The 27459-nt window shown below is 45.8% G+C and overlaps 1 protein-coding gene across 9 annotated transcripts in view; it reads left to right on the top strand.

The window, feature by feature from the left end:
- CUL1 (cullin 1) overlaps positions 1 to 27459 on the top strand; it is a 118109-nt gene that overhangs the window by 12847 nt on the left and 77803 nt on the right. Inside the window, exons 2-7 of one of the 9 annotated variants that reach the window (XM_081345029.1) lie at positions 5977 to 6055; positions 10250 to 10275; positions 10394 to 10683; positions 11822 to 11996; positions 19544 to 19711; positions 23830 to 23880. In XM_081345029.1, coding sequence (XP_081201155.1) covers positions 10544 to 10683; positions 11822 to 11996; positions 19544 to 19711; positions 23830 to 23880 — 534 coding nt within the window. In that variant the 5' untranslated portion in view covers positions 5977 to 6055; positions 10250 to 10275; positions 10394 to 10543. The remainder of the gene's footprint in view (positions 1 to 5976; positions 6056 to 10249; positions 10276 to 10393; positions 10684 to 11821; positions 11997 to 19543; positions 19712 to 23829; positions 23881 to 27459) is intronic. The other 8 variants (XM_081345031.1, XM_081345028.1, XM_081345027.1 and 5 more) reach the window with 8 other exon arrangements.

Genomic DNA, 27459 nt, shown 5'->3' with positions numbered 1-27459 from the left:
TTTATGATTTATGAGGTTTTTAGGAGAAATAAACTTAAATTTCTTAGATGTGTATGAATTCATTTGAAATCAAACCAAAGAATAAGTCATGACCAGCTTGGATACATTAAATTCAATGTTTTTTTAACCTTTACAGCTTGGGTCCAACCTGTTCTTCTAACCCTTGATTTATCTTTTGATGTTACACAGTGTTATATGTGATGTGTTACCATATTGTTTACAGTATTCTGATAAAATTACATAGCCAGCAAGGAAGCCCCAAAGTTAAATACAATTGGCAGTGATAGGACAGCTATAACAATTTACAAGTAGTAGCAAGTAGTAGACCAGGTTTTGGCAGCAATTAATGGAGTTAACTTTGAACTATATGCACTCCTCAATTTATAACAATTCATTCACAACTCTTCAAAATTATTACAGTGCAGAACAAAGGAACATGCGGCCTGTGCTGAAAAGTTACAGCACTTGCAGTGCCCACAGGGTCAAGTGATGAAAATTTGGTCACTTGACATTTTTTCCCCTTACAATCAAACACAGAGATTCTGCAATTCTGCTCATCCACCTGTCTCTCCTCCCTTCTGTGCCTAAAATTCCAAGAAGCTCCAAAGACTCATGAAGCAACCACCCCCCACTCCATTTCCATACAAAAGATCAAACATCTGGGAAATAGCCTTTTCCTAGTTGTGGAATAGCATGAACCACTTCCAGACAGAAAGTTGACTGGCCACTGCTATAGTGCAAGCTCCATTCAGTTCAAAACCCAACTGGTATTCATTTACATGCCATGGAGTTTCAATTCCTGCTATTTTCTTTATTATCATTTTAGTCTCATCTATTTTTGTCATCTTTGTAGTACAGGTACTTTAAACAGCATTTTGGGGTTGATTATTTATTTATATAGTACTAATATTTTCTAGGGACTCTACAAAAAGTAAAAAAAATCACAGTTCCAGTCTGCAGGCCTAAAGTCTAAAACTATGAAAACAATGGAAGATACATTAAAACAAATATTAGACACTAATTCTTTGCAAGTGATTTTTTGCATCAGAATATTTATTGAAAGAGGCAGTCCTGAAAAACACAGGCCCAGTAGCAACTAATCTAATAGGCAAAACTGTCATATGTCAAATTTTCCTGTAAACATAAAATATAATTGAAAAATGATTTCAAATATTCTTATTTAAGAGTTCCTTCTGGTGGAGAATGGCAGCTTGATACTCTCTCAATGCTGCAATTAGAAAGCGTGAACATGGTATATTAGATGTTATGAATATGCATCATTGTTGAACCCTAAAATTTTGATCAACCAGTGATTAGATAAAATGGCTTAAAACCAGCTAACTCACTGCTGTGGATTTACATATTAGAATAGAATAGAGCTGGAAGTGACCTTGGAAGTCTTCTAGTCCAGCCCCCTACTCAAGCAGGAGACCCTATAGCCGGGGTGGCAAACCTATGGCACGTGTGCCACAGATGGCACACAGAGCCTTCTGGGCACATGCGCCATTGCCCCAGTCCTAGGCCTTCAGCTGGGTTTTATAAAACCTTTTTGCTTTAGTCCTCCACTGCTGTGTGCAAAAAAAAGGTTCAAGCAATCAATGTCAACTCGCAAGAAAAAAAAATCTTGCAAAGTTGGAATTGATTGATTGAACTTTTTAGTCCCACCCAGTCTGCCATTACCACTGCAGCCACGCCTTCCCAATGGGCCACACCCACCCAATGGGCCACGCCCACCCAGCACCCAAGGATACATAAGTGGGTTTTGGGTTGCAGTTTGGGCACTTGGTCTCTAAAAGGTTCGCCATCACTGCCCTATACCATTTTAGACAAGTGACTGTCCAGTCTCTTCTTTAAAACCTCAAGTGATGGAGTGCCCACGATTTCTGAAGGCAAGCTGTTCCACTGGTTAATTGTCCTCACTGTTAGGAAGTTTCTCATTAATTCCAGGTTGCTTCTCTAGTCAGTTTCCAACCATTGATTCTTGTCCTGCCCTCTGGTCCTTTGGAGAATACTTTGATGCCCTCTTCTTTCTGGCAGCCCCTCAAATACTGGAATACTGCTATCATGTCACCCCCTGTTCCTTCTTTTCTTTAGACTAGCCAAACCCAAGTCCTGCAGCCATTCTTCATATGTTTTAGTCTCCAGGCCTCTGATCATTTTAGTTGCTCTTCTCTGAACTTTTTCCAAGTCTCAACATCTTTTCTGTGGTATGCTGACTAAAATTGGTTGCAGTATTCCAGATGTGGTCTTACTAGTGTTTTACAAAGCAGTACTGATCTTGACTCTATGCCTCTGTTTATACAATCCAGGATTGTATTAGCTTTTTTGGTGGCTGCTGCACACTGCTGGCTCATATTCAAGTGATTGTCCACTAGGACTCCAAGCAAGGTCTCTCTCTTACTGTTTTTGAGCCAGGTCTTGCCTAATCTGTATTTATACCTTTGAATTTTCCTGCCTAAATGTAAAACTTTGCTTTTCTCCCCATTAAAATTTATTTTGTTGGATAGGGTCCATTGTTCAAGTTTGTCAATTTATTTTGGATCCTGAGCTTGTCTTCTGGGGTGTTGGCTATTCCTGCCACCTTAGTGTCATCTGCAAATTTGATGGATTTCCCTCATCTAAGTCATTTATGAAGATATTGAAGAGTACTGGGCCTAAGACAGAGCCTTGTGGTACCCCACTGCTTTCTTCTCTCCATGTGGGTGTAGTACCATTGAGGACTACTCGCTGAGTATGGTTTTTCAGCCAGCTACAGATCCATCTGGCGATGATGTTGTCTATCCCACCTTTTCTAGCTTACTAAGCAGCAGGCTGTGGTTTACTTTGTCAAATGCCTTATTGAAATTTAAATATACTATGTCCACAGCATTTCACTGGTCTACTAATTTAGTCACTATCAAAGAATGAAATAAGATTGGTTTGGCATGATCTGTTTTTAACAAACCCTTGCTGGCTTCTAGTTATAACTTTGTTTGCTTCTAGTTATTGATAGATCTGTTTTTTGATTATCTTTTCCAGGATCTTCTGAGGTATTGATGTTAGACTGATTGGTCTGTAGCGTTGGGCTGTAATTTCTTTTTGTGTGAAGATTGATGCAAGGAATGAGTTAAGCAGCTCTGCTTTTTCCCTACTGCCTATTACTTCCTTGCCATCTTCTCTCTTTAATAGACCTTCAGTTTCCTTGACTTTTTTCTTGTTATTAATATGTTGAAATAAACTTTTTAAGTTGTCCTTGATTTCTGTTGCAAAAGTCTTTGTTCATTCCAAGCCTTTGCTTTTCTAACTTCATCCTTGCACTTTCCGGATGTCTGCTGATAGTCAGCCTTAGTTATGTGTCCCTCTTTCCAGTTTTTGTACTTGTCCTTTTTGTCTTTCAGTTTGTCAGAGAGAGCTTTATGCAGCCATGCTGGTTTCTTCTTGAATTTTTTGCATTTTTTCAGTGGCATTATGGACTGAGCTTTTATGATCATATTTTTCAGAGTTTCCCATGCTTCTTGAATAGTTTTCCCTTTTGGATTTTCATCCATGGAATCTTTCCTAGGTTCTGAGTTTATTAAAATCAGCTCTTTTGAAGTTTTAAGACACTGGTTGGATTATTTTCTGTTGCTTTGTTTCCATTATATTGAATTTAAATATTTATTTATTTATTACATTTAGTTATTACAAATATGATGTGGTCACTTTCACATCTATTTCTTCTGATTGCTTGGGTGGCCTGTAATATACACCTATGGCAATGTCACTTTTCCCCCTTTTATATTAACCCATATACATTCTGGAGGGATTTTATCTTTGATCACATGCATTTCTGTAGATATATAGTGTTTTCTTACATAAGCAACTCCCCCTCCTCTTTTTGTAGATCAATTTTTTTTGAACAATTTGTATCCATCCATTAGTACATTCCAGTCATGGGTTTCAGCCCACCAGGTTTCTGTAATGCCAACTAGGTCATACCCTCCCTCGTGTACTATTGCTTCTATTTCACCCTGTTTGTTCCCCAAGCTTTGAGCATTTGTATATAAGCATTTAAGAGCTTTCTGCCTGTCTCTGGGTATGTTTCCTGCATCTCCTGATTGTTGTTTGAGTTTTTCTTTTTTTCATCACTCCCTACTTCATTATTTGATTTGTTTTCTTGGGATTTATGACTGGTTTTGTGTTCTAGAAATTCTAAAGATTGGTCACCCTTCCCCCTCGATTTTAGTTTAAAGCCCTCCTGATAAGTTAGGCCAGTCTTTTTCCGAGTATATTTTTCCCTGTTTTAGTGAGGTGCAGCCCATGCCTGACCAAGAGTCCTTCATGTAGGAAATTTTATTTATTTATTTATTTTATTGGATTTGTATACTGCCCTATTCCCGTAGGACTCAGGGCGGTTTACAGGGCAGTTAAAACCATGAATACAAAAAATTAAAAACAATTAAAACAATTAAATTAAATTTAAGCCCCAAGAGTAAATCTAAAACCCAGTTAAATTAACAACCCCAGAGTCTGGACCAAACAGATCAAAGAGCCAGGTTTTCAGGTCCCGGCGAAATGAGCGAAGGTCGGGGGCAGTCCTAAGTTCTATGGGTAGTTGGTTCCATAGGGCAGGCGCACCCACAGAGAACGCCCTTCCCCTGGGAATAACCCGCCGGCATTTATTAACCGGCGGTACCCTGAGAAGGCCCTCCCTGTGGGGGCGCACAGGACGATGGGAAGATGATGCCAGCAGCAGGTGTTCCCTTAGATAGTCCAGACCCAAGCCATTTAGGGCTTTATAGGTTATTACCAGCACCTTGAATCTCACCCGGAGGGCAACCGGAAGCCAATGCAGCTCACGGAGAAGAGGTGTTACACGGGAGTATCGGGAAGCTCCCATCAAAACTCGCGCGGCTGAATTCTGCACCAGTTGAAGCCTTCGGGTGGTCCTCAAGGGCAGCCCCATGTAGAGGGCATTGCAGTAGTCTAACCGGGAGGTCACGAGCGCATGAGTGACTGTACGTAGAGCATCTCGGTCCAGATAGGGACGCAACTGGCGCACCAGGCGAATCTGGGCAAAAGCCCCCCTGGTCACGGCTCCTATATGATCTTCCAAACTGAGCCATGAATCCAGGAGGACTCCCAAGTTGCGAGCCCTATCAACCGGGGGTAATACCTCATCCCCTATTGTTAATGATGGAGAAGGCTGGTCAGCCCGAGATGCCGGTATGAACAGCCACTCAGTCTTGTCAGGAAATGCAGTCCATGGTCCAGGAAACCAAAGTTTTCTTGGTGACACCAACCTTTTAGCCAGTGGTTTATTTCTAGAATTCTTTTTCCCCTCAGTGGGGGTTGGCCTTTCGTTGGGAGTATTGATGAGAACACTACTTGTGCTTCTAGCTCTTTAACTTTACCGCCTAGTTGCTCAATATTGTACTCAGGTACTTTGTTGTGTCATTTGTCCCAATGTGAAGGAGGAGGAAAGGGTAGTAATCTGTGGGCCTAATTATTTTGGTTAGGTTCTCAGCCACATCTTTGATTTTTGCTCAAGGGAGATAACAGACCTCCTTGGATTGTGCGTCTGTCTGCAGATGGCTGATTCTGTTCCTTTGAGGATAGAATCTCCTGTTACCAATACTTGCCTTCCTGTTTTGTGGGGTGCAGTCTGGGGTGGTTTCTGTTTATCTCAGGTGTGTTTGTTGATATGACTCTTTTAGGGGTATTTGGTGTTGTTTCTTTGCTAGGTGTCTACATGTTTTCTTTGAGGGGGAGGTTGTGGGTTTACGTATTTACATATAGGGGGAGAAATTGATTGCTCAATTTTAATGGGGCTGCTTCTGTTTGGGTTAAATTAGGCAGTAGGGGTTTGTATGCTGCTTCTTCCTTTGATTAAAACTTGCAGGGTTTTAAATATAAATGGGCTATTTGATACGCATCTGTATCAAATTGCACTTTGAAACATCTATATGTAAATGTGAAATCAATCAACTTCTTTTTCTTACATAATTCCTTGAAAAGGTGTGACTGACCTCTCAATAGAGGACGTGTGAGCAACCCCGGACAATCTGAAGAATTTTTTTCTGTTTGGATTTGAAAGGTTGTATTGCCCTAATTTTATATAAAACAATACTGTTTAATCTGATTACCACATTTATCCTTTTTGCATTATTTAGTATTCTGACATCCCTGCTTGAGAAAGATTATGACATCTTAAAAGCTTGCTTGCTTGCTCATTTATTTATTTATTTATTTATTTATTTATTTATTTATTTATTTATTTATTTATTTATTACTGTATAGATATTCCTTGACTTATAACCAATTCAAAAATGGGAGTTTATGGCCCGGATTTGAAATTTTGATAGTTCAGGGTACTCTGTGGTCACATGACCAAATTTTGGATGCTTAGCAATCTAACTGCATTTACATGTTGCAGCATCCTGCAGTCACATGACCATTTTTACACCTGTTTTGCCAAAATGCATCATTTCCAGCTTTTAGCAAAACCGCGTTGATAATAAACCATTGATAGTAAACCAGTCAGTTACAGTTGCAAGAAAAAGTATGTGAACCCTTTGGGATTACGTGGAGTTTTTGATGTGTCATCAAAAATGTTAGCATGTGCCAGAGATTTCTGTAGGTCTTTAGCTGACACTAGGATTCTTCTTTACCTCATTAAGCATTATGCGCTGTGCTCTTGCAGTCATTTTTACAGGACAACCACGCCTAGGGAGAGTAGCAACAGTGCTAAACTTCATTTGTAGACAGTCTGTCTTACCGTGGACACAAGAACATCAAGGGTTTTGGAGATACTTTTGTAACCCTTTCCAGCTTCATGCAAGTCAACAATTCTTGATCGTAGGTCTTCTGAGAGCTCTTTTCTGCGAGGCATGATTCACATCAGACAGTGCTTCTTGAGACCAGTAAACCCAAAACAGGTGTGTGTTTTTAAAGGGCAGGACAGCTGTCAGCAACACATCCAATATCATCACACTGATTGGAGTCAAGGTTGGCTCACTCCTGGCTCCAATTAGCTCTTGGAGAAGTCATTAGTCTAGGGGTTCACATACTTTTTCCAGCCTGCACTGTGAATGTGTCCATCTTATGTTCAAATAAAACATGACAACAGCTAATGTTTGTGTAGTATTATTTTAAGCAGACTGTGTTTTTCTATTGTTGTGACTTACATGACGTTTAGAGCGCATTTTATGGCCAATTCATGCAAAACTCCACGTAATCCCAAAGGGTTCACATACTTTTTCTTGCAACTGTAATAATTGGATTCATTTAACAATCTTGGTGATTTGCTTAATAATCATCATACAAAAGGTTATTTTACAATTGTTATGACAACAACTATAATAGATTGCCTCCATTACATTTGATGATAGAGGACTACCTGTATATTAGTGACATGACTTTTTGTAGTGCTGTAACAATAGTCAAGTCTTGATTTAACATACTCTTATTTATTAAACTTTAGATTTTTTTTCCTTCTGTTTAGTCATGTTCACTTCTCCTGGCCAAGTCTCTTCAGTTTTCTTAAGGTTTTTAGAAATGGTTACCGTATATACTTGAGTATAAGCCGAATTTTTCAGCCCACTTTTTGGGCTGAAAAATTCCACTTCGGCTTATACTCCAGTCAACAAAAAAAACTTACCGAGGACTTGTGCGCGGCCGAGGCTTTGGTGCTTCCGGGATCGCGCGCACCTCTCCCAAGCCACCGCCGTCCGGAGACCTGCCGAAGTTTGGGGAGGTTTGGGGAGGTGCGCGCGCACCTCCCCAAACCTCCCCAAACGTTGGCAGGTCTCCGGACCTCCGCGCCCTGCCTGCCTGCTTCTTTCCGCAGCGGAAAGAAGCAGGCAGGCAGAGCGCGGAGGAACGGAGACCTGCCGACGTTTGGGGAGGTTTGGGCGCCTCCCCAAACCTCCCCAAACGTCGCCGGGTCTCCGTTCCTCTGCGCCCTGCCTGCCTGCTTCTTTCCACAGCGGAAAGAAGCAGGCAGGCAGGGCGCGGAGGAACGGACACCTGCCGACGTTTGGGGAGGTTTGGGCGCCTCCCCAAACCTCCCCAAACGTCGCCGGGTCTCCGTTCCTCCGCGCCCTGCCTGCCTGCTTCTTTCCACAGCGGAAAGAAGCAGGCAGGCAGGGCGCGGAGGAACGGACACCTGCCGACGTTTGGGGAGGTTTGGGCGCCTCCCCAAACCTCCCCAAACGTCGCCGCGTCTCCGTTCCTCTGCGCCCTGCCTGCCTGCTTTCCACAGCGGAAAGAAGCAGGCAGGCAGGGCGCGGAGGAACGGACACCTGCCGACGTTTGGGGAGGTTTGGGCGCCTCCCCAAACCTCCCCAAACGTCGCCGGGTCTCCGTTCCTCTGCGCCCTGCCTGCCTGCTTCTTTCCACAGCGGAAAGAAGCAGGCAGGCAGGGCGCGGAGGAACGGAGACCTGCCGACGTTTGGGGAGGTTTGGGCGCCTCCCCAAACCTCCCCAAACGTCGCCGGGTCTCCGTTCCTCCGCGCCCTGCCTGCCTGCTTCTTTCCACAGCGGAAAGAAGCAGGCAGGCAGGGCGCGGAGGAACGGACACCTGCCGACGTTTGGGGAGGTTTGGGCGCCTCCCCAAACCTCCCCAAACGTCGCCGCGTCTCCGTTCCTCTGCGCCCTGCCTGCCTGCTTTCCACAGCGGAAAGAAGCAGGCAGGCAGGGCGCGGAGGAACGGACACCTGCCGACGTTTGGGGAGGTTTGGGCGCCTCCCCAAACCTCCCCAAACGTCGCCGGGTCTCCGTTCCTCTGCGCCCTGCCTGCCTGCTTCTTTCCACAGCGGAAAGAAGCAGGCAGGCAGGGCGCGGAGGAACGGACACCTGCCGACGTTTGGGGAGGTTTGGGGAGGTGCGCGCGCACCTCCCCAAACCTCCCCAAACTTCGGCAGGTCTCCGGACGGCGGCGGCTTGGGAGAGGTGCGCGCGATCCTGGAAGCACCGAAGCAAGTCCTCGGTAAGCTCCGGGCGGTCACTTGCTTCGCGTCTCCTGAGGGAAGGGGGGGCGACTGGAGCGGGCGTGTTTCCTCGCCTGCTGGGCGCCGCGATTTGCCCGGGGAACGCGCGGGCCCCGAATGGCAGCGTGGAGCGAGGAAGCTGACAGCCAGGGCTTCCCCGAGAGCCGCGGCCACACAGGGTATTCCTGTGTATTCAGGCTTGCAAAATGGCGGATCGAGCCTCTGCTGGCGGCAGAGGCTTGCAGAACGGCGGATCGGCTTATACTCGAGTCAACAACTTTTTCCAGTTTTTGGGGGTGAAATTGGGGGTCTCGGCTTATACTCGAGTCGGCTTATACTCAAGTATATACGGTAGTCATTGTTTTCTTAGGGCTAAGAGAAAACAACTATCCCAAAGTCACCAAGTTAGTTTTATACCTAAGGCAGGACTAGAACTCATGGTCTGCCAGTTTCAAGTGGATGCCCTTGACCAGAGGTCTCCAACCTTTCTGGGCTCGCTGACCAGAGGGAAGGAGAGCAGCTTCAAAATTGGTGCAGCACTAGCAGTCCCATTTGCACATGCAACATGCGCTGGTGCCGTGCACATGCATGAATGGCTGTGCACACCCTCCCCCACAGCGGCTAGTGCCCCATTCTCACATGCTTGAGCAGGCCACGCATACCACCCAGGCTAGCAGTGCATGCACAAACGGGCTGCAGACACCTGCCCCACACTAGTGTCCCCATTCGCGCCCACACACATACGCAAATGGGGCCACAGGTGCGAGTGGGGGGGAATGCGCGCCCATGCATGCATCAGCCAGCCATTTCCGTGGCCCCTGCCCTTGACCATTTGCATCAAACTGGTTCCCTAAATTTTGAATGCAGTGGAATAAATTTACACCCATTCTCCCTGCCCCCCTGAAATACTGGTATCTGCATCAGTATTTTATTCTAATATTTGCATGCTCATCTGGTTTTGCTCAGTGTCCTGATGAGAGAAAGACACAAGCTATATCCATCCTCAGAGTGAAAAAATTAAAGAAAAGATTCCAGCCAAGTGATCCTTTGCATGTTCTCGGTATTTCTTTACACTTTTGCAATGTTACTTTTTGTTCCTTGCTAGTTACCACAGGACTTTGAATGCTGCTTTTAACTCCTTCATTTGTTAGATTCTCCATTTTCCTTACAAACCATTGTGTATCATTGCACTTTTCATCCCATCTGCCACATTTTGTTTGAGTTGGCATGGGAGTATTTTTTTCCATCTCCTTTTATGTATCTCTTACCAGAAAGAAATACTGTCCTCCTTCTCTTTCCAGGTTTGTGTGTTACTAAGAAAACATTTGTAAGTCATGGTTTATTCACATATGATGTTATAATTTTATGATGGTTTGTTTTGGCTATTATTAAGTTTAAGTTCTCAATTAAATAAGCATCTGTTTTCTTTTTCTCCTTCCCTACAGAGGTTATTGTGAAACAATAACAGCCTTCATATAAAAACATTTTTTCTGCGTGACGATTGTGATAGAATTTGTAATGTTGATTTATTTCTACCCCTGATGGAGGATTAGATTTCTCACTGCTATACTGGAAGACATTACAGAAAATTCAAAATGTCATCAAATAGGAGTCAGAATCCTCATGGACTTAAACAGATTGGTCTTGACCAGATATGGGACGACCTAAGAGCTGGCATTCAACAAGTTTATACAAGGCAAAGCATGGCAAAGTCCAGGTATATGGAACTCTACACGTATCCTAACAAGTATTCCTAAATAAGTGGCTTTAATGGTTTTATCATCATACTCTTATTCTGTTTCATAACTGAAGCAATATGAAGTTTGGGATATTAGCTTCTTAAATGCATTTCTACTGTCTGATTGTGAATGCATGAAATCCAAAATTTATATGTACAAAAGATGATTGATCGTATACAACTTGAACCATTTGATTTAGGATTTTCACAATAGATTTAAATATGAAATTCATAAATTATACATCCTAATCCTCTTAGAATTGGAATTAAGTATAGCTTCTTCCTGAATCATTTGTTGTCACAATTTAGTATATAGAATTGTTGGCAATCAGTACTAAATTTCAACTGCAGCTTTATTAAAAAGCAACCCAAAGATTTTGTATCAACGTATCACCATCATTATTGAAATCAGCTCTCTTAAAGTCTAGGACTTTAATTTGACTTTGTTCTATTTCTTATTCTTGCATAATCATGAATTCCAATATCGCATGATCACTCCCATCCAAGGATCCTATAACGTCAACACCTTCTATTATATTTCAACTCTATTAACGTGTCATCACTTGTCTCTTGGGTAAGAGACTCTTGGTGGTGAACAGTCATGAAAACAAAAACAGTTACAAAACTATATATGGCAGTCATACATAGAGATTTTGCTTATTGGTAATCATACAAAAGTAGGACTAGAAAGTTATGCAATTGCAAGACAAATAAATTTCAAGACATAATGAGATTTCCAATATTTGAACAACTTACTGTTAAGAAACATCTCTCAAATAATTAGTCTAAATTGGCTATATTGTAACTTATGAATCAGGAATGCCATGTTTATACCTTTGCTGTGAACTCTCATCTGGCCCATTGTTCATCCTCACTGTTTGCTCTAGTAGTATAAGAATACTGTTAATAACTTACAAAGAATATAGTAAGAATATAAAAATCATTGTTGAATCCAAAGCAGTTCATTGAAAATTAGTGGGGCATGAATTAGCTGAATTGTTGATCTACTTTCAGTGATTTAGTATTTAGTGTGTGTGTGTGTGTGTGTGTGTGTAAATAATGGTATGCATTATGTATTAATTTACCGTTTCATTGTAATATGTAGCATACAGCATATCCTTAACTCTTTCATCAGTCATGTTTATAACTACTGCACTAGTGTACATCAGTCTAATCAAGCCCGGGGAGCTGGTGTAACCACTTCTAAATCTAAAAAAGGCCAAACACCTGGAGGAGCTCAGTTTGTTGGCTTGGAATTGTACAAACGACTTAAAGAATTTCTGAAGAATTACTTGACAAATCTTCTTAAGGTAAGATAATTTTATCCTTTCCAAAGGCACATTCAGCTAGCAGTCTTCTTGCCCTGGCCATTGAATCTACTGCCACAATCATTTGTGTCTAGCATCGGAGCAGGAGGTTGTTTTGAAAACGTCATTTTGAAAACAGCACGATCAAGCTCAGGCCATTCAGAAGGCCAGAATCACAAGGCATTTTCTTCAAGGGTGCTTATTTAATTTCAGGCTTCTTGGCAGCTCTTATTATAATCAGTAACTGCAACAACATCCTCCAGCCTCACAGCTATTACAGAAGTTTTCAATCGCTCCAGGAATTTCCAAAGGCTTCAGGGCGTGGCTGGGTGCCTGCCTTAACTGCCAGCATTTTCTTCATAGTTTTTTTTACTGCTTCTACTGTGCTGCCCATACCATTAAGTTGGTCTTGCCGCCACCAACAAGATTTGAAGTGTGCTGGCTGTATCATTAAGTTGGTCTTGCCACCACCAACAGAATGATAACGTGTGCTGGCCGTACCATTAAGTTGGTCTTGCCGCCACTACCAGGATTGTGAGTGTGCTGGCTATCCCATTAAGTTGGTTGTGCCGCCACCACTTCTAGCCACCACTTGGCTCTTTGCTACTGGGATCGCGCTCTGTTGCAAACACACTGAGATTGCCATTACTGTGATATCCCTGATTTTGCAATGGCAGATAAAACTACAAGACCTCAGATCTTTCAAGGTGCCTCCAGTACTTCTTCCAGACACATCAAATCCAGGTCAGCCAAGCAGCAGGCTGATGGGAAACTCAGATGCAAAGCTATCTCTGGAAAAAGTCTTCCAAAGCTGCTGAGAAAGAAGCAAGCGGGAGGCACCAGACATTGGAAAAACAATTCTGCAAAGCAAAGGAAAGATGCAAAGGTTGGTCAGATTACTTCTGTTCCCATGGAGGCATCGGTTTTTGGCCCTCAACAAGCTGCTTCAACCTCTGCTGCTCCGAGTGCCTGGTCTCCAGAAGGAGAAACAGGTCAGTTCATTTTTCCCATGGCAGAAGAGGTGGAGATGTCCGGTGAAGGGCTTGGCCTTCAGATCCCTGCTCCTCCCAATACAGCTAGACCTCTGGGCCAGAGGCCACATTCACTCCTACAACAGCAGAGATTTGCCCTCCAGATACTCAGGAGACTTATCAGATCGAATGCAGTTTCTGATTTCTCAGGCTATTGCCCAAGGCATAGCTTCAACCCTACACCAGAGAGCTCAACCTGAGTCGACAGCATCAGAGATTCTATCTCACAGCAGTGTATTGTATCTCTCTCAGGCAGAAGCAGCCATATACCAAGGGTCAGTTTTCTCCTCCCATAGGAGATGAGCAGAAAGAGCAGGGGATGTCAGAAGATGAGGACTTATCTCCTGATCCCCCTCCTTTCATAGGCCTGTTTAATCCGTCCCTCTTTAAATCCTTAGTTCACAAGGCCAGGAGCACTGCTCAACTTGGTCCTGAAAGTGTCCCTCAGGCTGAACCTTCCACCAGCCAGTAAGGTCTTTTCAGAACCAATGTTTACCCAACAAGACATTCCTTGTCCACCTCTTTTCCTCAATGTAGTCCAAAGACAATGGGGAACGCCAGGTCCCTTTCCATCCCTGGGGGTGGGATTGATAAAAGTTATTTGATATGGCTCCAGCACTGTCAGAGGTGCTAGCAGTCCCCATGGTAGATGAGCCTTTGGCACCATGGGTTTCCTCCATCACTGTGTCTGGGGATATAGCGGAGGTTCTGGAGTCAGAGAATAGGAAAGTGGAGCTTAATTTCCGCAGGCCCCATCAAGCCTCAGCATGGGCAGTAAAGGCAGCTATATCAACTTCCTTTTTTGCCAGAATTTCACTCCTCTAGCTTCACCAATTCCAGGCTAGGATCCCACCAGAAGAGGTACGGATGCACCAAGATTTAAGCAAAATTAGTGGCTGCATCAGAATACATGGCTGACTCATCATTGCACGGGGCCAGATTTTCCTCCCGGGCATTAGCATCTAATGTTACCTCCCGTAGACTTATGTGGCTCAGACAGCAGCAAACGGATGCTAGGTCCAAGTGTCGGTTGGCCTCAGCCCCTTTCAAGGGAGGCCAGTTATTGGGAGAGGCACTAAACCCTTATCTGAGAACAAGGATAAGCGTAAGGTCATGTCCCATCTTCTCAGAAGAGCAGACAGGGGAGCTACCCCTTATGCCCATAAGCAGTCGTTTCGCTCAACCGACACAGGATCGTAATTCACTCATTACCTCCGCCCTTATCCTCCCAGACCAAGAACGTCAATTCGATATATCTGATAACGGACAGACCCATACAGCAATTTCAGTCCAAACGGCTCTTTCGAGGTGTGGGAAGCCATCTTTTCAGAAGGTCCAAGTGACAGCAAAGGTGCCTCTCCCATAGGGGGCAGGTTGGCTCTCTTTGCACACAAATGGGAGAACACCACTACAGATTTCTGGGTCCTCAACACCATCAGATTCAACCTGACTAGAGTTTAATCTATCTTCCCCCCCCCAAGACATTTCATCTCTTGCCCACCATCCAAAAGTCCGGTCAGAAGAAGCCTCATGAAAGAGGCCATTCGGCATCTCCTGGAGATCCAGGTCATAGAACCAGTTCCGGCAGGGCAGAAGGAACGGGGGTGCTCTACCATTCGGCCTATCATCGGCCCCCAGAGCATTCACAAAGGTCCTGGCGGTGCTGGCCACACATCTGAGGATCATTCCGGTGTGTGTCCAGTGTTATCTGGATGACATCCTCATTCAATCCTCCTCAGTTCAATTGGCTCAGTCAGAGCTGGCATTGCCCATCAAGACCCTCCAGGAACACAGGTTTTTAGTAAATTTTCAGAAAAGTCAGACAGTTCCCTCCACCCACCTCCTTCACCTGGGCATGGTGATAGATACAAGGAACTGCAAGGTTTCCCTGTCTCAATGTCAGGACAGTATCCAATCCCTAGTCACCTAGATTCAAAGGGAGCGAGTAGTCACCCTAGCAATCCTTTCTCAACTGCTAGGAAAGATGGTTTCCTGCATAGCAGGTGTTCAATGGGCTTGACTCCATTCCAGAACCCTCCAATGGTTCTTGCTCCCATTCCAAAGACTAGGCACCAGTTCCTCTAACCACAGGGTAAGGGTCCCGTCACAGACCCTAAAATCCCTCCAGTGATGGGTCTCCCCAGCAATGGCCAGGGGAACCTTATTCAAGGAGCCCAACTGACTCATCCTAGCATTGGATGCCAGTTTGCTCAGGTGGGGAGCACACCTGCAATTCCAGATGACCCAGAGTCAGTGGTCCCGGTCAGATCTTAAGCACAACATAAACTGCTTGGAGCTCAGAGCTATACATCTGGCTCTACGCCACTTTTGCCACACAGTGGCAAGACAACACATTGTAGTCATCACGGACAACATTGCGGTGAAAGCCCATATCAACAGAGAAGGGGGTACCCACTCCAGGTCCCTCAGGGCCGAGGCTCAATTATTAGGAACCTAGGCAAAGACCAACCTCTTGTCCCTCAAGGCGGAGCACATCTCGGGGGAGACGAACCGGCAAGTCGATTTCTTGAGGGCAACAATGGACCACTTCAAATGGCGCCTGCATCCGGATCTCCTCAGGGAGATATCGGAAAGGTTCGGTCATCCAGCGCTGGACTTGTTTACTACCCTGGCGAATTCCTAGTTCCTGGGATTCTTCTCCCAGTTCCCGTCTCCAGGGGCAGAAAGGGTAGATGCCCTCCATAGTCCATGGTCCAGAGAGCTCCTGTATGCGTGCCTTCCTCTCCCTCTGATCCAGGCAGTTATCCGGGAGATACTGCAGGAATGGGCAGAGGTGATACTCATTGCTCCCCACTGGCCATGACGGCCATGGTATGCCGACCTCGTAGGTCTATTGATCTCTCCTCTGTGGAGGATATCCAAAGATCGAATCTCCCTCAGCCAGGGGGTTCTACAACATCCAGAGCCTCAGTGGCTCCAGTGAACTGCCTGCCAGTTGAAAGGAGACTCCTAACAAAGGAGACCTACTCATCAGATGTGATTACCATGATTCAGGCTTCAAGACAGTCTGCAACTAATAGAATTTATGATTCCACATGGAAAAATTTCTGTAACTGCTGTTGGAGACAACAATTAGATCCAGCTACAATTCCTGTTCCAGGAATTTTGGATTATTTACTGGAGGGGCTTAAGAAGGGCTTAGCACCGAACACTATTCTCAGGCAAGTTGCTGCCCTGTCTACGGTGCTCACATATGGCAACTCAGAACCCTTGGCTCAACACTCCATGGTATGTTTCTTTATCAGGGGAGCAATCAACTGCAAACCACCCGTGGTTCACAGATATTCCTCCTGGGACCTGTCCAAGGTCTTGCAGGCTTTCAATTCACCTCCATTTGAGCCCATCAGAACCTCCATTCTACGGTTCTTGACACTCAAGGTCAACTTCCTAATAGCTGTCACATTGGCTAGGCGCATCTCGGAATTGGCAGCACTCTCAATTAGAGATGACATGTATTTTTCGTAACGACAGGGTGGTCTAACGCTTAGACCCATTCTTCGTCTCCAGAATCAACTCATTATTTCACAGGGCCTAAGATATTGTGCTGCCAGATTTTTGTCCTGAGCCGTCCCATGATTTGGAACGTAGATGGCACACCTTGGATGTTCGTAGAGCCTTGCATCACTATATTTATTTATTTTATTTATTTATAATGAGACTTGTATGCCGCCCTATCTCCCGAAGGACTCAGGGCAGCTAACAACAATAAAATACAATAAATACAAATATTAAAAAAGAATTAAATTATGTCAAAGTCCCACTAAAACCAATAAAAACATTTAAAATCATAATTGAAACCCCATTATCATCAGTCCAGGTCGGCCTGTTGGAAAAGATATGTCTTAAGGTCACGACGAAAGGACCGAAGGTCTGGGGCCATCCGGAGCTCCCGGGGAAGCTGATTCCACAAAGTAGGTGCCCCAACAGAGAAGGCCCTCCCCCTGGGGGTTGCCAGCCGACATTGTCTGGCCGATGGCACCCTGAGGAGACCCTAAGCGAACTGCCTCTTTTCGCAAACCTGAAACTCCATTCGTTTCATTCCAGCCTTCTTCAATGGGTCAGAAGGTGACTACCTCTTCCATCGACAGATGGATTAGGCCTTGCATAGCAGGGGTGTACCAGACGCACTCCTTGCCAGTCCCAAGGCGAATTACCACAGACTCCACTCACAGTGCTGCAACTTCAGCAGTGTGGGCGACACAGTCATCAATAGAAGGGATATGCAAGGCGGCGACGTGGTCATCCCCTTCTCCATTTGTGAGGCATTATAAGTTAGATAAGTTCGCCTCAACAGATGCTTCATTTGCCAGTGACAGATAGTGGGACACAGGCCCAGACTTCTTCCTGCCCATAGGGGCAGTGAGGCTTTGGTATGTCCCATCTGTAGATTCTCCACTTGTCATGCTGGATAAGGGGTGTTGTCTTACCTGACATGCCTTTTCTCAGCATGACGATGGAGAATCCACTCCCCCCCCCAGGGTCAATCCGGTCCTGTGTCAGGGGAAATTGAGCCACCACCTTGAATACTCATCAACTGCGCCTTCTCGTGACTGGGGATTCCTAGTCGGAGGAAGAGAGGCATGGCAAAGGTTGATTGACTTAGTCGCTAGGGCAGAAAGGCAAGATCAACCCATCTGTGGATTCTCCATTGTCATGCTGAGAAAAGGCGTTCAGGTAAGACAACGCCCCTTCTCCAAAATAAAAAAAGGAACCCTGAACCCAGAGCTTGCCAGAGTTCAGTTTTAACTGATTGCTCTCTGTTCACAACTCAATAGATTCTAGGCAACAAGAAAGGGCCATCACAGCATCACTTATCTCACCACATATAGAATTGTACAAATGAGTATCATCAACATATTGATATCTCATCCTGATGATCTTACCCAGTGGTTTCATGTGGACATTAAACAGGAGTAGAGAAAGCATCTGCCTTTGAGTGCCACTTGATGGTATCAAAAGCAGCTGAGAGGCCCAAGCAGAGCAGAGACATATTGCCTCTTCCTGCTCCTTCTAGATGTAATAAAAAGAACAGGACCAATGCTGTTTCTGTCCCATTGACTGAAAGGGGCCCAGATAATCTGTTTCCTCCAGGATCCTCTGGAGCTGCAGCACAACCAATTTCTCAACTGTTCTGCAATAAAGGATAAACATTAGAAGAGGGATCTATCAATGATTTCTAAAGGGGGTGAAGGGGGAAAACTATACTCTCCAGACCTCCACGAAGGTAGACTTGGTGAGCAGACTTCTGCCTTAACTCTTACCTAGAATATTGTTCTGCACAATTTTTGCCAGTCTAAGCATTAGCCCATTTTATAGAATACTGCCTTGTCCACTGGCTCTCATGGTCAGATAACTGTTTGTTGTAGTGTACACATTTTGTAATATATAAACACATTATGTGTATTAACACACTATGTTTTGGACTCATACTTCTTCCAGGCATTATTTTTAGTTGGAAAAAAACAACAGGAAACAAAGTTTCTTGATTTAAACTTATCAGAATTTTCTCCAAATGTGAAAGATGGAAGATTATTCAACCTAAAATCAGGCTCTGGATTATATTGTATTATATTATGTTTGAATTTAAACCATGCTTTAAATAATTTCAGGTACATCATTGTGAGAGAATTTGAAAATGTTTTTGCTTTTACCTATGCATTTCCTTTTCATGATTCAACATTATAGGAGAGGAGGAATGTGCAAATCCATCAGATACTGTCAGTACATTTAAATTAAAAATACAGAACAACTTTTGTCATTTTTGCTTAAATGGCAGTCTTTCAAATTCATCCTCTGAAGTATGCTTCTTAGAACCCCAGTTTAATCCAGATTGATGATTGAATTTGTGCCATCAAATCAACTCCTAACCACATAGATATTGTCCATGACATGACAATCTATCCCTACTCTGTTCTTTTAGCAGTTGTTTAATTTGGAGATTGGTTCAATATTGTATCAAGCATTACTTTGTTCTCCAATAAACATTTTCACCAAATCATTATTTATTGTCTCCCATTATACCAGTTTTCAGCAAACTATGTTTCTAGTAGTCCAAGTCTTTAAAAAAATAATTGAGATATGTCATAAAACATGGAGCAGGCAATTATTTTTCCCTCAGCTTATAGATATTACAGGGCTATGCTAAATAACAAAGTTGAAGAGTAAATTTTAAAACATCAATGAGGTATTGTAGAAAAATTTCTTGGTCTCTTGTCTAAAAGATTTCAGCCAATATTGCAAAAACAAAAGACGGTTCAAGTCTAAAAATTGATTATTGAAAGGAAATATAGTTATATTCTTTTTATGTTAAGGAGTTATAATGAACTTCTGTGGCATAAAGTAACTGACAAGGGAGAGATAGAGGCCCATCCAGCAAGTAAATAGACAAACATATGAAGGGTCCGTTAGGTACTATTTTGCTCTTGAAAAGAGGCGACACGGGAGAAGAAATCTTGCTTGTATTTAGCTTAAGTTCTGTTGATGAATTGTCTCTTTCAGGATGGTGAAGACTTGATGGATGAGAGTGTATTGAAATTCTACACTCAACAATGGGAGGATTATCGATTTTCAAGCAAAGTGCTGAATGGGATTTGTGCCTACCTCAATCGACACTGGGTTCGTCGTGAATGTGATGAGGGCCGGAAGGGAATATACGAAATTTATTCAGTAAGTTGTTATAAAGGCTAATTATTTTCAGTGGAAAAAATGGCCTTTTTGTTTTGAAGGGGGAGATAAAATGTGTGTTTCTTTGTTGATCCACTTGTCTTTTGCTTAAATTTTTCACCTGTCTGTAGACAACCTAAAATAAATTCTTCTGCATATCAGCTATATAAGGTCATATTTTACTTTCAGATCAAAGATAAGGAAAGGGAAATCCATACTTTAGTTTCAGATCAAAATGAAAATAGGGGAAAAAATGTCAAGTTATGAATTGAATAGAGCTAAATAGTTGCTTGCTGGACCAAGAACTCTTTTATTATTATATGCTGTAAAATGAAGAACCTCATATTTAATTTTAAGTGGAAAGAGAGAATACATTTCGTCCACCTTAATATGCTAGATGACATAGGGGGTGGACGAGCTGAGATTCTTGTCTTTACATTTTTAATGGAATCCCTCAAAAAGTGTTTCTGACACAATCAGAAGGGCAGAAAGAAATTTATTTTCTTAAAGTGTTGTTTTGTGACTTACTTTCATTTTACATGTAGGCTTTGCAAATAAGCATTTATCCCTTTTTTGGATTGGTCGTAATCAATTCCATTATTTTACAATGTTTAAAGCAATTTTTATTTGAAGAATTAATTTTTTACAGCCTTGATAAAATGTAGTAATTGAGTTGTTGCAGTCTGAGGTATCATTTTTCCTTCTATAACCAAGGAAGTGTCCTGCTGTGGAGCCCTGCGATGTTTTTATCAGTATTCTTCTTAGAAATTTTTTTGTTTGTTTCTGGCCCCTGTACATCTTTTTCATATCCTGACATACACTTTCTTTGTATTACATCCAGTATACATGCTGCACAGAAAGTCCTACTTTAGTATAATTCATAGCCACATTTGAGATTGACTATTAATGCTATGATTACCGTATATACTTGAGTATAAGCCGACTCGAGTATAAGCCGAGACCCCCAATTTTACCCCCAAAAACTGGGAAAAGTTCTTGACTCAAGTATAAGCCGAGGCTGGGATCCGCCGAGTGGCTTTCAGCACTGGAGAAAATGCAAAATCGCTCGAGACCAAACTCGAAGGAATCAGCTGCCGGTGGGAGCGAGGCGATCCGTGCGGTCCCGTGACAGCCAGTCGGGCAAGCAACGCGAAGAGCGGCAGGGCTTTATTTTTGCACCGTGGAGCTCCCCCTCCCCCTCCTCCCAAACTCCCCCTCTCTCCCCCTTCCCCCCACTTCCCAGAGCTGAATACAGGGTATTAACCGGCGGCGGAGGCTTGCAGAACGGCGGATCGAGCCTCTGTCGCCGGCGGCTGGATCCGCGCTCCACAAGCCTCTGCCGCCGGCTGGATCCGCGCTCCGCAAGCCTCTGCCGCCGGCGGAGGCTGGATCCGCGCTCCGCAAGCCTCTGCCGCCGGCGGAGGCTGGATCCGTGCTCCACAAGCCTCTGCCGCAAGCCTCTGCCGCCGGCGGTTCCAGCCTCCGCCGGCGGCAGAGGCTTGCGGAGCGCGGATCCAGCCGGCGGCAGAGGCTTGCGGAGCGCGGATCCAGTGGGGGGGGGAAAAGCCCTTTAGCAGGATTTGCCTGCATGCCGGCGGAGGCTGGATCCGTGCTCCACAAGCCTCTGCCGCCGGCTGGATCCGCGCCCTGCCGCCGGCAGAGGCTTGCGGAGCGCGGATCCAGTGGGGGGGGGAAAGCCCTTTAGCAGGATTTGCCTGCATGCCGGCGGAGGGTGGATCCGCGCTCCGCAAGCCTCTGCCGCCGGCTGGATCCGCGCCCTGCCGCCGGCAGAGGCTTGCGGAGCGCGGATCCACCCTCCGCCGGCGGCAGAGGCTTGCGGAGCGCGGATCCAGTGGGGGGGAAAAGCCCTTTAGCAGGATTTGCCTGCATGCCGGCGGAGGGTGGATCCATGCTCCGCAAGCCTCTGCCGGCGGCAGGGCGCGGATCCAGCCGGCGGCAGAGGCTTGCGGAGCGTGGATCCACCCTCCGCCGACATGCAGGCAAATCCTGCTAAAGGGCTTTTCCCCCCCACTGGATCCGCGCTCCGCAAGCCTCTGCCGGCGGCAGGGCGCGGATCCAGCCGCCGGCAGAGGCTTGCGGAGCGCGGATCCACCCTCCGCCAGCGGCAGAGGCTTGCGGAGCGCGGATCCAGTGGGGGGGAAAAGCCCTTTAGCAGGATTTGCCTGCATGTCTCAAGTGCTACCTAATGTGCTTTCAGCCTCAGTCGGCCACTCCACATTGTAATCACGAAGGTAGCTCTCTAACGGAAAGGGAAGGGAAGGAAAGGAAAGGAAAGGAAAGGAAAGGAAAGAAGGAAAGGAAAGGAAAGGAAAGGAAAGGAAAGGAAAGGAAAGCCCACCATCTCTCCTCTGCCGCTCGCTCTCGCCGCTCCAGCCCTGGCAAGCCAAAGAGACGAAAGGCCCCGAGCGATAGGAAGGGGATCTCTGCCCTAGAGCGGGAGGGGGGAGGGAAAGGGGGGGGAGGAAAGGCCCGATTGCTTTGTGTTGAGCTGGTTCAGCTCAGCCGGACTAGGCGGGGCTGCGGCTCCCAGCTGATGCCGCTGCCGCCATCCAAGTCCGGCCGGCAAGAACTTTTTTTCTCCCCGCCCCGCAGTGACGAGTAAAGCGCGACTTACTTCCTCCTCCATGCCCACGTCGCCTTCTCGCCCAACAATCCCAAGTAAGGGGCGGCCTCAGAAAGGGGCTCTAACTTTCCCCTACCGCTCGAACTTATCTTGGAGAGGAAGGCAAAATCGGGAGAGGGAAGAAGAGCGAGGACTGGAGCAGCGCTTGCCCGGCTTCTCTTCCCTGCAGGGAGCGGCGGGGTCGGTTCCGCCTCCACCATGTTCTCTCTCGAGAGCCTTGTCCCACCCGCAAAACGCCAGCGCCGCCGCCGCCCCCTTCCTAGCCAGCCCTCAGCCGCTTCACAAGCACCCGTTGCCGGCCCAGTTCTATCAGACCCGCGCGGCGCCGCACGTACTCTGTTTACACGGCCCCCGTACTTCCCCCACACGTCCCTTCTCCCGCCTCCTTCCCATAACGGCCTCTACCTACCGGACGGCGCCTCAGCTCCCTGTGTCCGCCACCGCCGCCGCCACCCTGACCAAACCCTCTCTGCCTGCGCGCGCCCTCCCTCCCTCCCTCCTTCCTCTCTGTCTCTAGCTGGGCGAGGCTTCCAGCCGTTGCCGTGACGCTGCACGCCCAGCTTCTCTCTGATTTCCCTGGCCCAGTCCAGTGATGCTTGAGAGGAAAAAAAAAGCGAGCGGGCGGGCGAGGGGGGGGGAGGGAAAGGCAAGAATGACCGCTTTGTGTTACCTGCCATGAAACCAGTCCTTGCAGGCGTCGCACTCTATCATGAAGCGGGTTACATCGTAGGGCAGCCAGGCAGCAGAAAGAAGCAGGCAGGCAGGGCGTGGAGGTCCGGAGACCTGCCGACGTTTGGGGAGGTTTGGGGAGGTGCGCGCGCACCTCCCCAAACCTCCCCAAACTTCGGCAGGTCTCCGGACGGCGGCGGCTTGGGAGAGGTGCGCGCGATCCCGGAAGCACCGAAGCCTCGGCCGCGCGCAAGTCCTCGGTAAGTTCTTTTTTTTTGTTCACTGGAGTATAAGCCGAAGTGGATTTTTTCAGCCCAAAAAGTGGGCTGAAAAATTCGGCTTATACTCAAGTATATACGGTACATTTGGAAGAGAGAAAGTGACACTTAGGAGTAATATCCTTCAATGTTAATGTTAAATTTTCTTAATATTAACAACTGTATTGAAAAGTAAACCATGTCATGATTGTCTGCTTAAATTTGTCTAAATTTTATATTAAAAATGTTCTTTTTACCTTGAATTTACAGAAATGGACCTGTAGAAAAAATTAAGGTTGAAGCTTGCCCTCTTGTGTTTCATACCAGCAATATTATAATGTAGAACAGTTGTGAGATCAGGACCTCTTAATTAGTTGCTCTAATGAATAATATCCTCTCACTTTACTGGTGTCCCATGACAGTGTGATAGACACAAATTTGAACAATGTTCTTGAAGAAAGAAACATTTGAAAACCGGAGAATGTGCAATATTATAGATAACCATGAGTACAGGAATAAGCATTTCTAATATTTCTCTTTTTAAATCCTAGCTTGCACTGGTGACCTGGCGGGACTGTTTGTTCAGGCCACTAAATAAGCAGGTAATATTTCTATTGATAGATATATTGGCTTGGCTTTGTGTGTGTATGTGTGTGTGTGTAAATGCAGCAAAAACAGTATTAGTGGAGAGGGACTATGACGTGATTTTTAAAAATTTGTTCCAAACTCAGTCTGCCTAGAAAAATTATGAATAGAATAAAAATTAGTTTATTGTATCACTATATTCTCCAGCATGATGAGTGGAGAATCCACAGATGGGTTGATCTTGCCTTTCTGCCCTAGAGACTAAGTCAATCAACCTTTGCCATGCCTCTCTCCTTCCAGCTAGGAATCCCCAGTCACGACTTAGTCTTAGCCCGAGAGAGACATCTACCAGTAGGGTTTTTTTCGGAACCAACCTTCACTCAACAAGACATTCCCTGTCCTCCCCTTTTTCTCAATGTTGTCCAAAGACAATGGGGGGCGTCAGGTAGCTTTCATCCCCAGGGGAACAGATAAAAGGTTATTTAATGTGGCTCCAGCACTGTCAGAGGTGCTAGCAGTTCCCACAGTAAATGAGCCCTTAGCACCCTTGGTTTTGTCTTGCTGTGTCTGGAGATATAGCAGAGGCTCTGAAGTCCAAGGATAAGAAGGCGGAGCTTAATTTCCGCACGACCCATCAAACCTTAGCAGGGGCGGTGAAGGCAGCTTCATCTACTTCTTTCTTTGCCAGAACTTCCTTTCTCTGGCTTCGCCAACTGCAGGCTAGGGTTCCACCAGAAGAGGTACAGATGCACCAACATCTAAATAAATTAGTGGTTGCATCTAGGTACATGGCTGATTCCTCTTTGCACGCTGCCAGATTTTCCTCCCAGGCATTAGCATCTAACATCACCTCCCGCAGGCTTCTGTGGCTCAGACATTGGCAAGCGGATGCTAGATCCAAGTGGAGGTTCGCCTCATGGTTAAGGTTGGCTCTAGTAGAAGGCAACACCATCTTGTATTCTTCCCAGGTTGTATCCTTCCTTCCCTTATTGTTTTCTGCGCTGATATCAGCACTGATTTTTAAAATGCAGTGAGTTACAGGCTTCGGCTGAAGCCTTAAGGTATTTTTAGCTTCTAGCAAGCCATGAGTATAATGGCCACTATTTTGGACACCGCTTTAGTTGTTCCCAAGTGGGGGGGAGAAATCCTCCTTTTCAGCGAAGTTAAATTAGTAGCAAAATAGTCTTATTTGGGCACATCCAGCTACAGCCTTCTTGCCCTGGCTGTTGAATATACTGTTACAGTCAGTTAATTGTTTTTAGCGTCAGAGCAGGAGGTCTTTTTACTGACAGCCGCTATTTTAAAAACGCCATTTTGCAAACTGCACGATCATTTACCAGGCATTCAGAAGAACAAAATAACTCTCTTCAAGGTGCTTTCAGGCTACTGGGCAGCTCTCATTATAATCTCAAAAATGGCAACAACAGCCTCCAGGCTCATAGCTTTATGGAGCTGTGCAATCGCTCAGGCATTTCTAAAGCTTCAGGACATGGCTGAGTGCCTGCCTTAACTACCTTCTTTTATTAGCAGTGTTACTGCTCATAGTATGCTGGCTACCCCATTGACTTGGTCTTGCCACCACCAAAGGAATATTGGAGTGTGCTGGCTGTACCATCAAGTTGGTCTTGCCACCAACAGGACTTTATGTGTGCCGGCCGTACCATTAAGTTGCTCTTGCCACCACCTCCAGGATAGCGTGTATGCTGGCTATCCCATTAAGTTGGTTGTGTTGCCGCCACTTCTAACCACAACTTTACTGTTGAGTTCTCCTTGCTTTTGTAAACACATTGTGATTGCCATTTCCAGACTATCTCTAGTGTCATAATGGCAGACGAATCCTCAGAAGCACAGGTACAAGGTGCTTCCAGCAGTTCACCCAGACGCAAGAAGCTCAGATCAGTCAAGCAGGAGGCAGCTGGGAAGCTCAAATCCAGAGGTATCTCTGGCAAAAGGTCTTCCAAAGCTGAGGAGAAAGAGAAAGAGGCAAGTAGGAGACACCAGGCATTGGAAAGGCAATTCTCCAAAGCAGCAAGAAAAAGGATGGATAAAAAGATTGGTCAGAGCATGTCTGTTTCTATGGAGGCATCAGTTTTTGGCCCTCACCAAGCTCCTTCCTCGGCTGTTCCTACTGCCTGGTCCCCAGTGGGTGAGGAGGTCAATTCAATTTTTCTGTGATGGAGCAGGTGGAGTTGACTTCCATTCCCAGTGAAGGGTTCGGCCTTCAGACCCCTGCTCCTCCTACCACAGCTAGGCCTCTGGGCCCAGAGGCCACATTCACTCCCACAGCGGCAGGGCTTCGCCCTCCAGATGCTCAGGAGCCAGAACTGTCAGAACGTCTGCAGTTTCTGATTTTCCAGGCCATTGCCCAGGGCATAGCTTCAACCATGCATCAGACAGCTCTGCCTGAATCGATGGCATCAGAATATCCATCTTATAGCAATGTGTCATATCTTCCTCAGGCGGAATCCGCTGCATATCAGGGGTCAGTTTCCCCCTCACATTCCTCCAGAAGCAGGATGACATTCACAGGCGACGAGGACCAGAGAGAACAGGGAATGTCAGAAGATGAGGACTTATCTCCTGACCCCCCTCCTTTCATAGGCCTGTTTAATCTGGCCCCCTTCAAATCCTTGCTGCACAAGGCCAGGAGTACTGCCCAACTTGGCCCTGAAAGTGTTTCTCAGGCAGAACTTTCCACCAGCCAAGCGTCTACAATCCTCTTCAGCCCAGTTGGCTTAGTCAGACCTGGCATTGTCTATCAAGACACTCCAGGACCACGGGTTTTCGGTTTTGGAAGAGTCAGACAGTTCCTTCCACCTGCATCCTTCACCTGGGCACAGTGATAGATACAAGGAAGCCCGAAGTTTTCTTCTCTCAGGAACGTCAAGACAGTATCCGATCCCTAGTCTCCCAGATTCAAAGGGAGAGAGTAGTCGCCCTGGCAATCCTTTCACAACTGCTAGGAAAGATGGTTTCCTGCATAGCAGTAGTAAGGATCCCATCACAGACCCTGCAGTCCCTCAAGTTGTGGGTCTCTCCAGCAATGGACAGGGGGACTTTATTCAAGGAGCCTAACCAACTCATCCTAACATCGGATGCCAGTTTGTTTGGCTTGGGAGTGCATCTGCACTCCCAGTTAGCCCAAGGTGGGTGGTCCCAGCCAGTTCTGAAACACAACATAAACTGGTTGGAGCTCAGAGCTATTCATCTGGCCCTGCACCACTTTCTCCACACAGTGGCAAGGCAACACATTCTAGTCCTCACGGACAACATTGCGGCGAAAGCCCATATCAACAGGCAAGGGGGTACCTACTCCAGGTCCCTCATGGCCGAGGCTCAATTATTGGGAACTTGGGCAGAGACCAGCATCTTGTCCCTCAAGGCAAAGCACATCTCGAGAGAGATGAATCGCCGAGCGGATTTTCTGAACAGGGCAACAGTAGACCACTCCAAGTGGTGCCTGTACCCATATCTTCAGGGAAATATTGGAGAGGTTCGGTCATCCTGTGCTGGACTTGTTCACTACCCAGGCGAATTCCCAGCTCCCGAAGTTCTCCCAGTTCCTGTCTCCAGGGGTGGAAAGAGTAGATGCCCTC

Source organism: Vipera berus (assembly GCF_964194415.1).
Source record: "Vipera berus genome assembly, chromosome: Z".
In the NCBI taxonomy this organism is placed as follows: Eukaryota; Metazoa; Chordata; class Lepidosauria; order Squamata; family Viperidae; genus Vipera; species Vipera berus.
The sequence above is the reverse complement of the archived record's forward strand: the minus strand, read 5'-3'. Positions and strand labels throughout refer to the sequence as shown.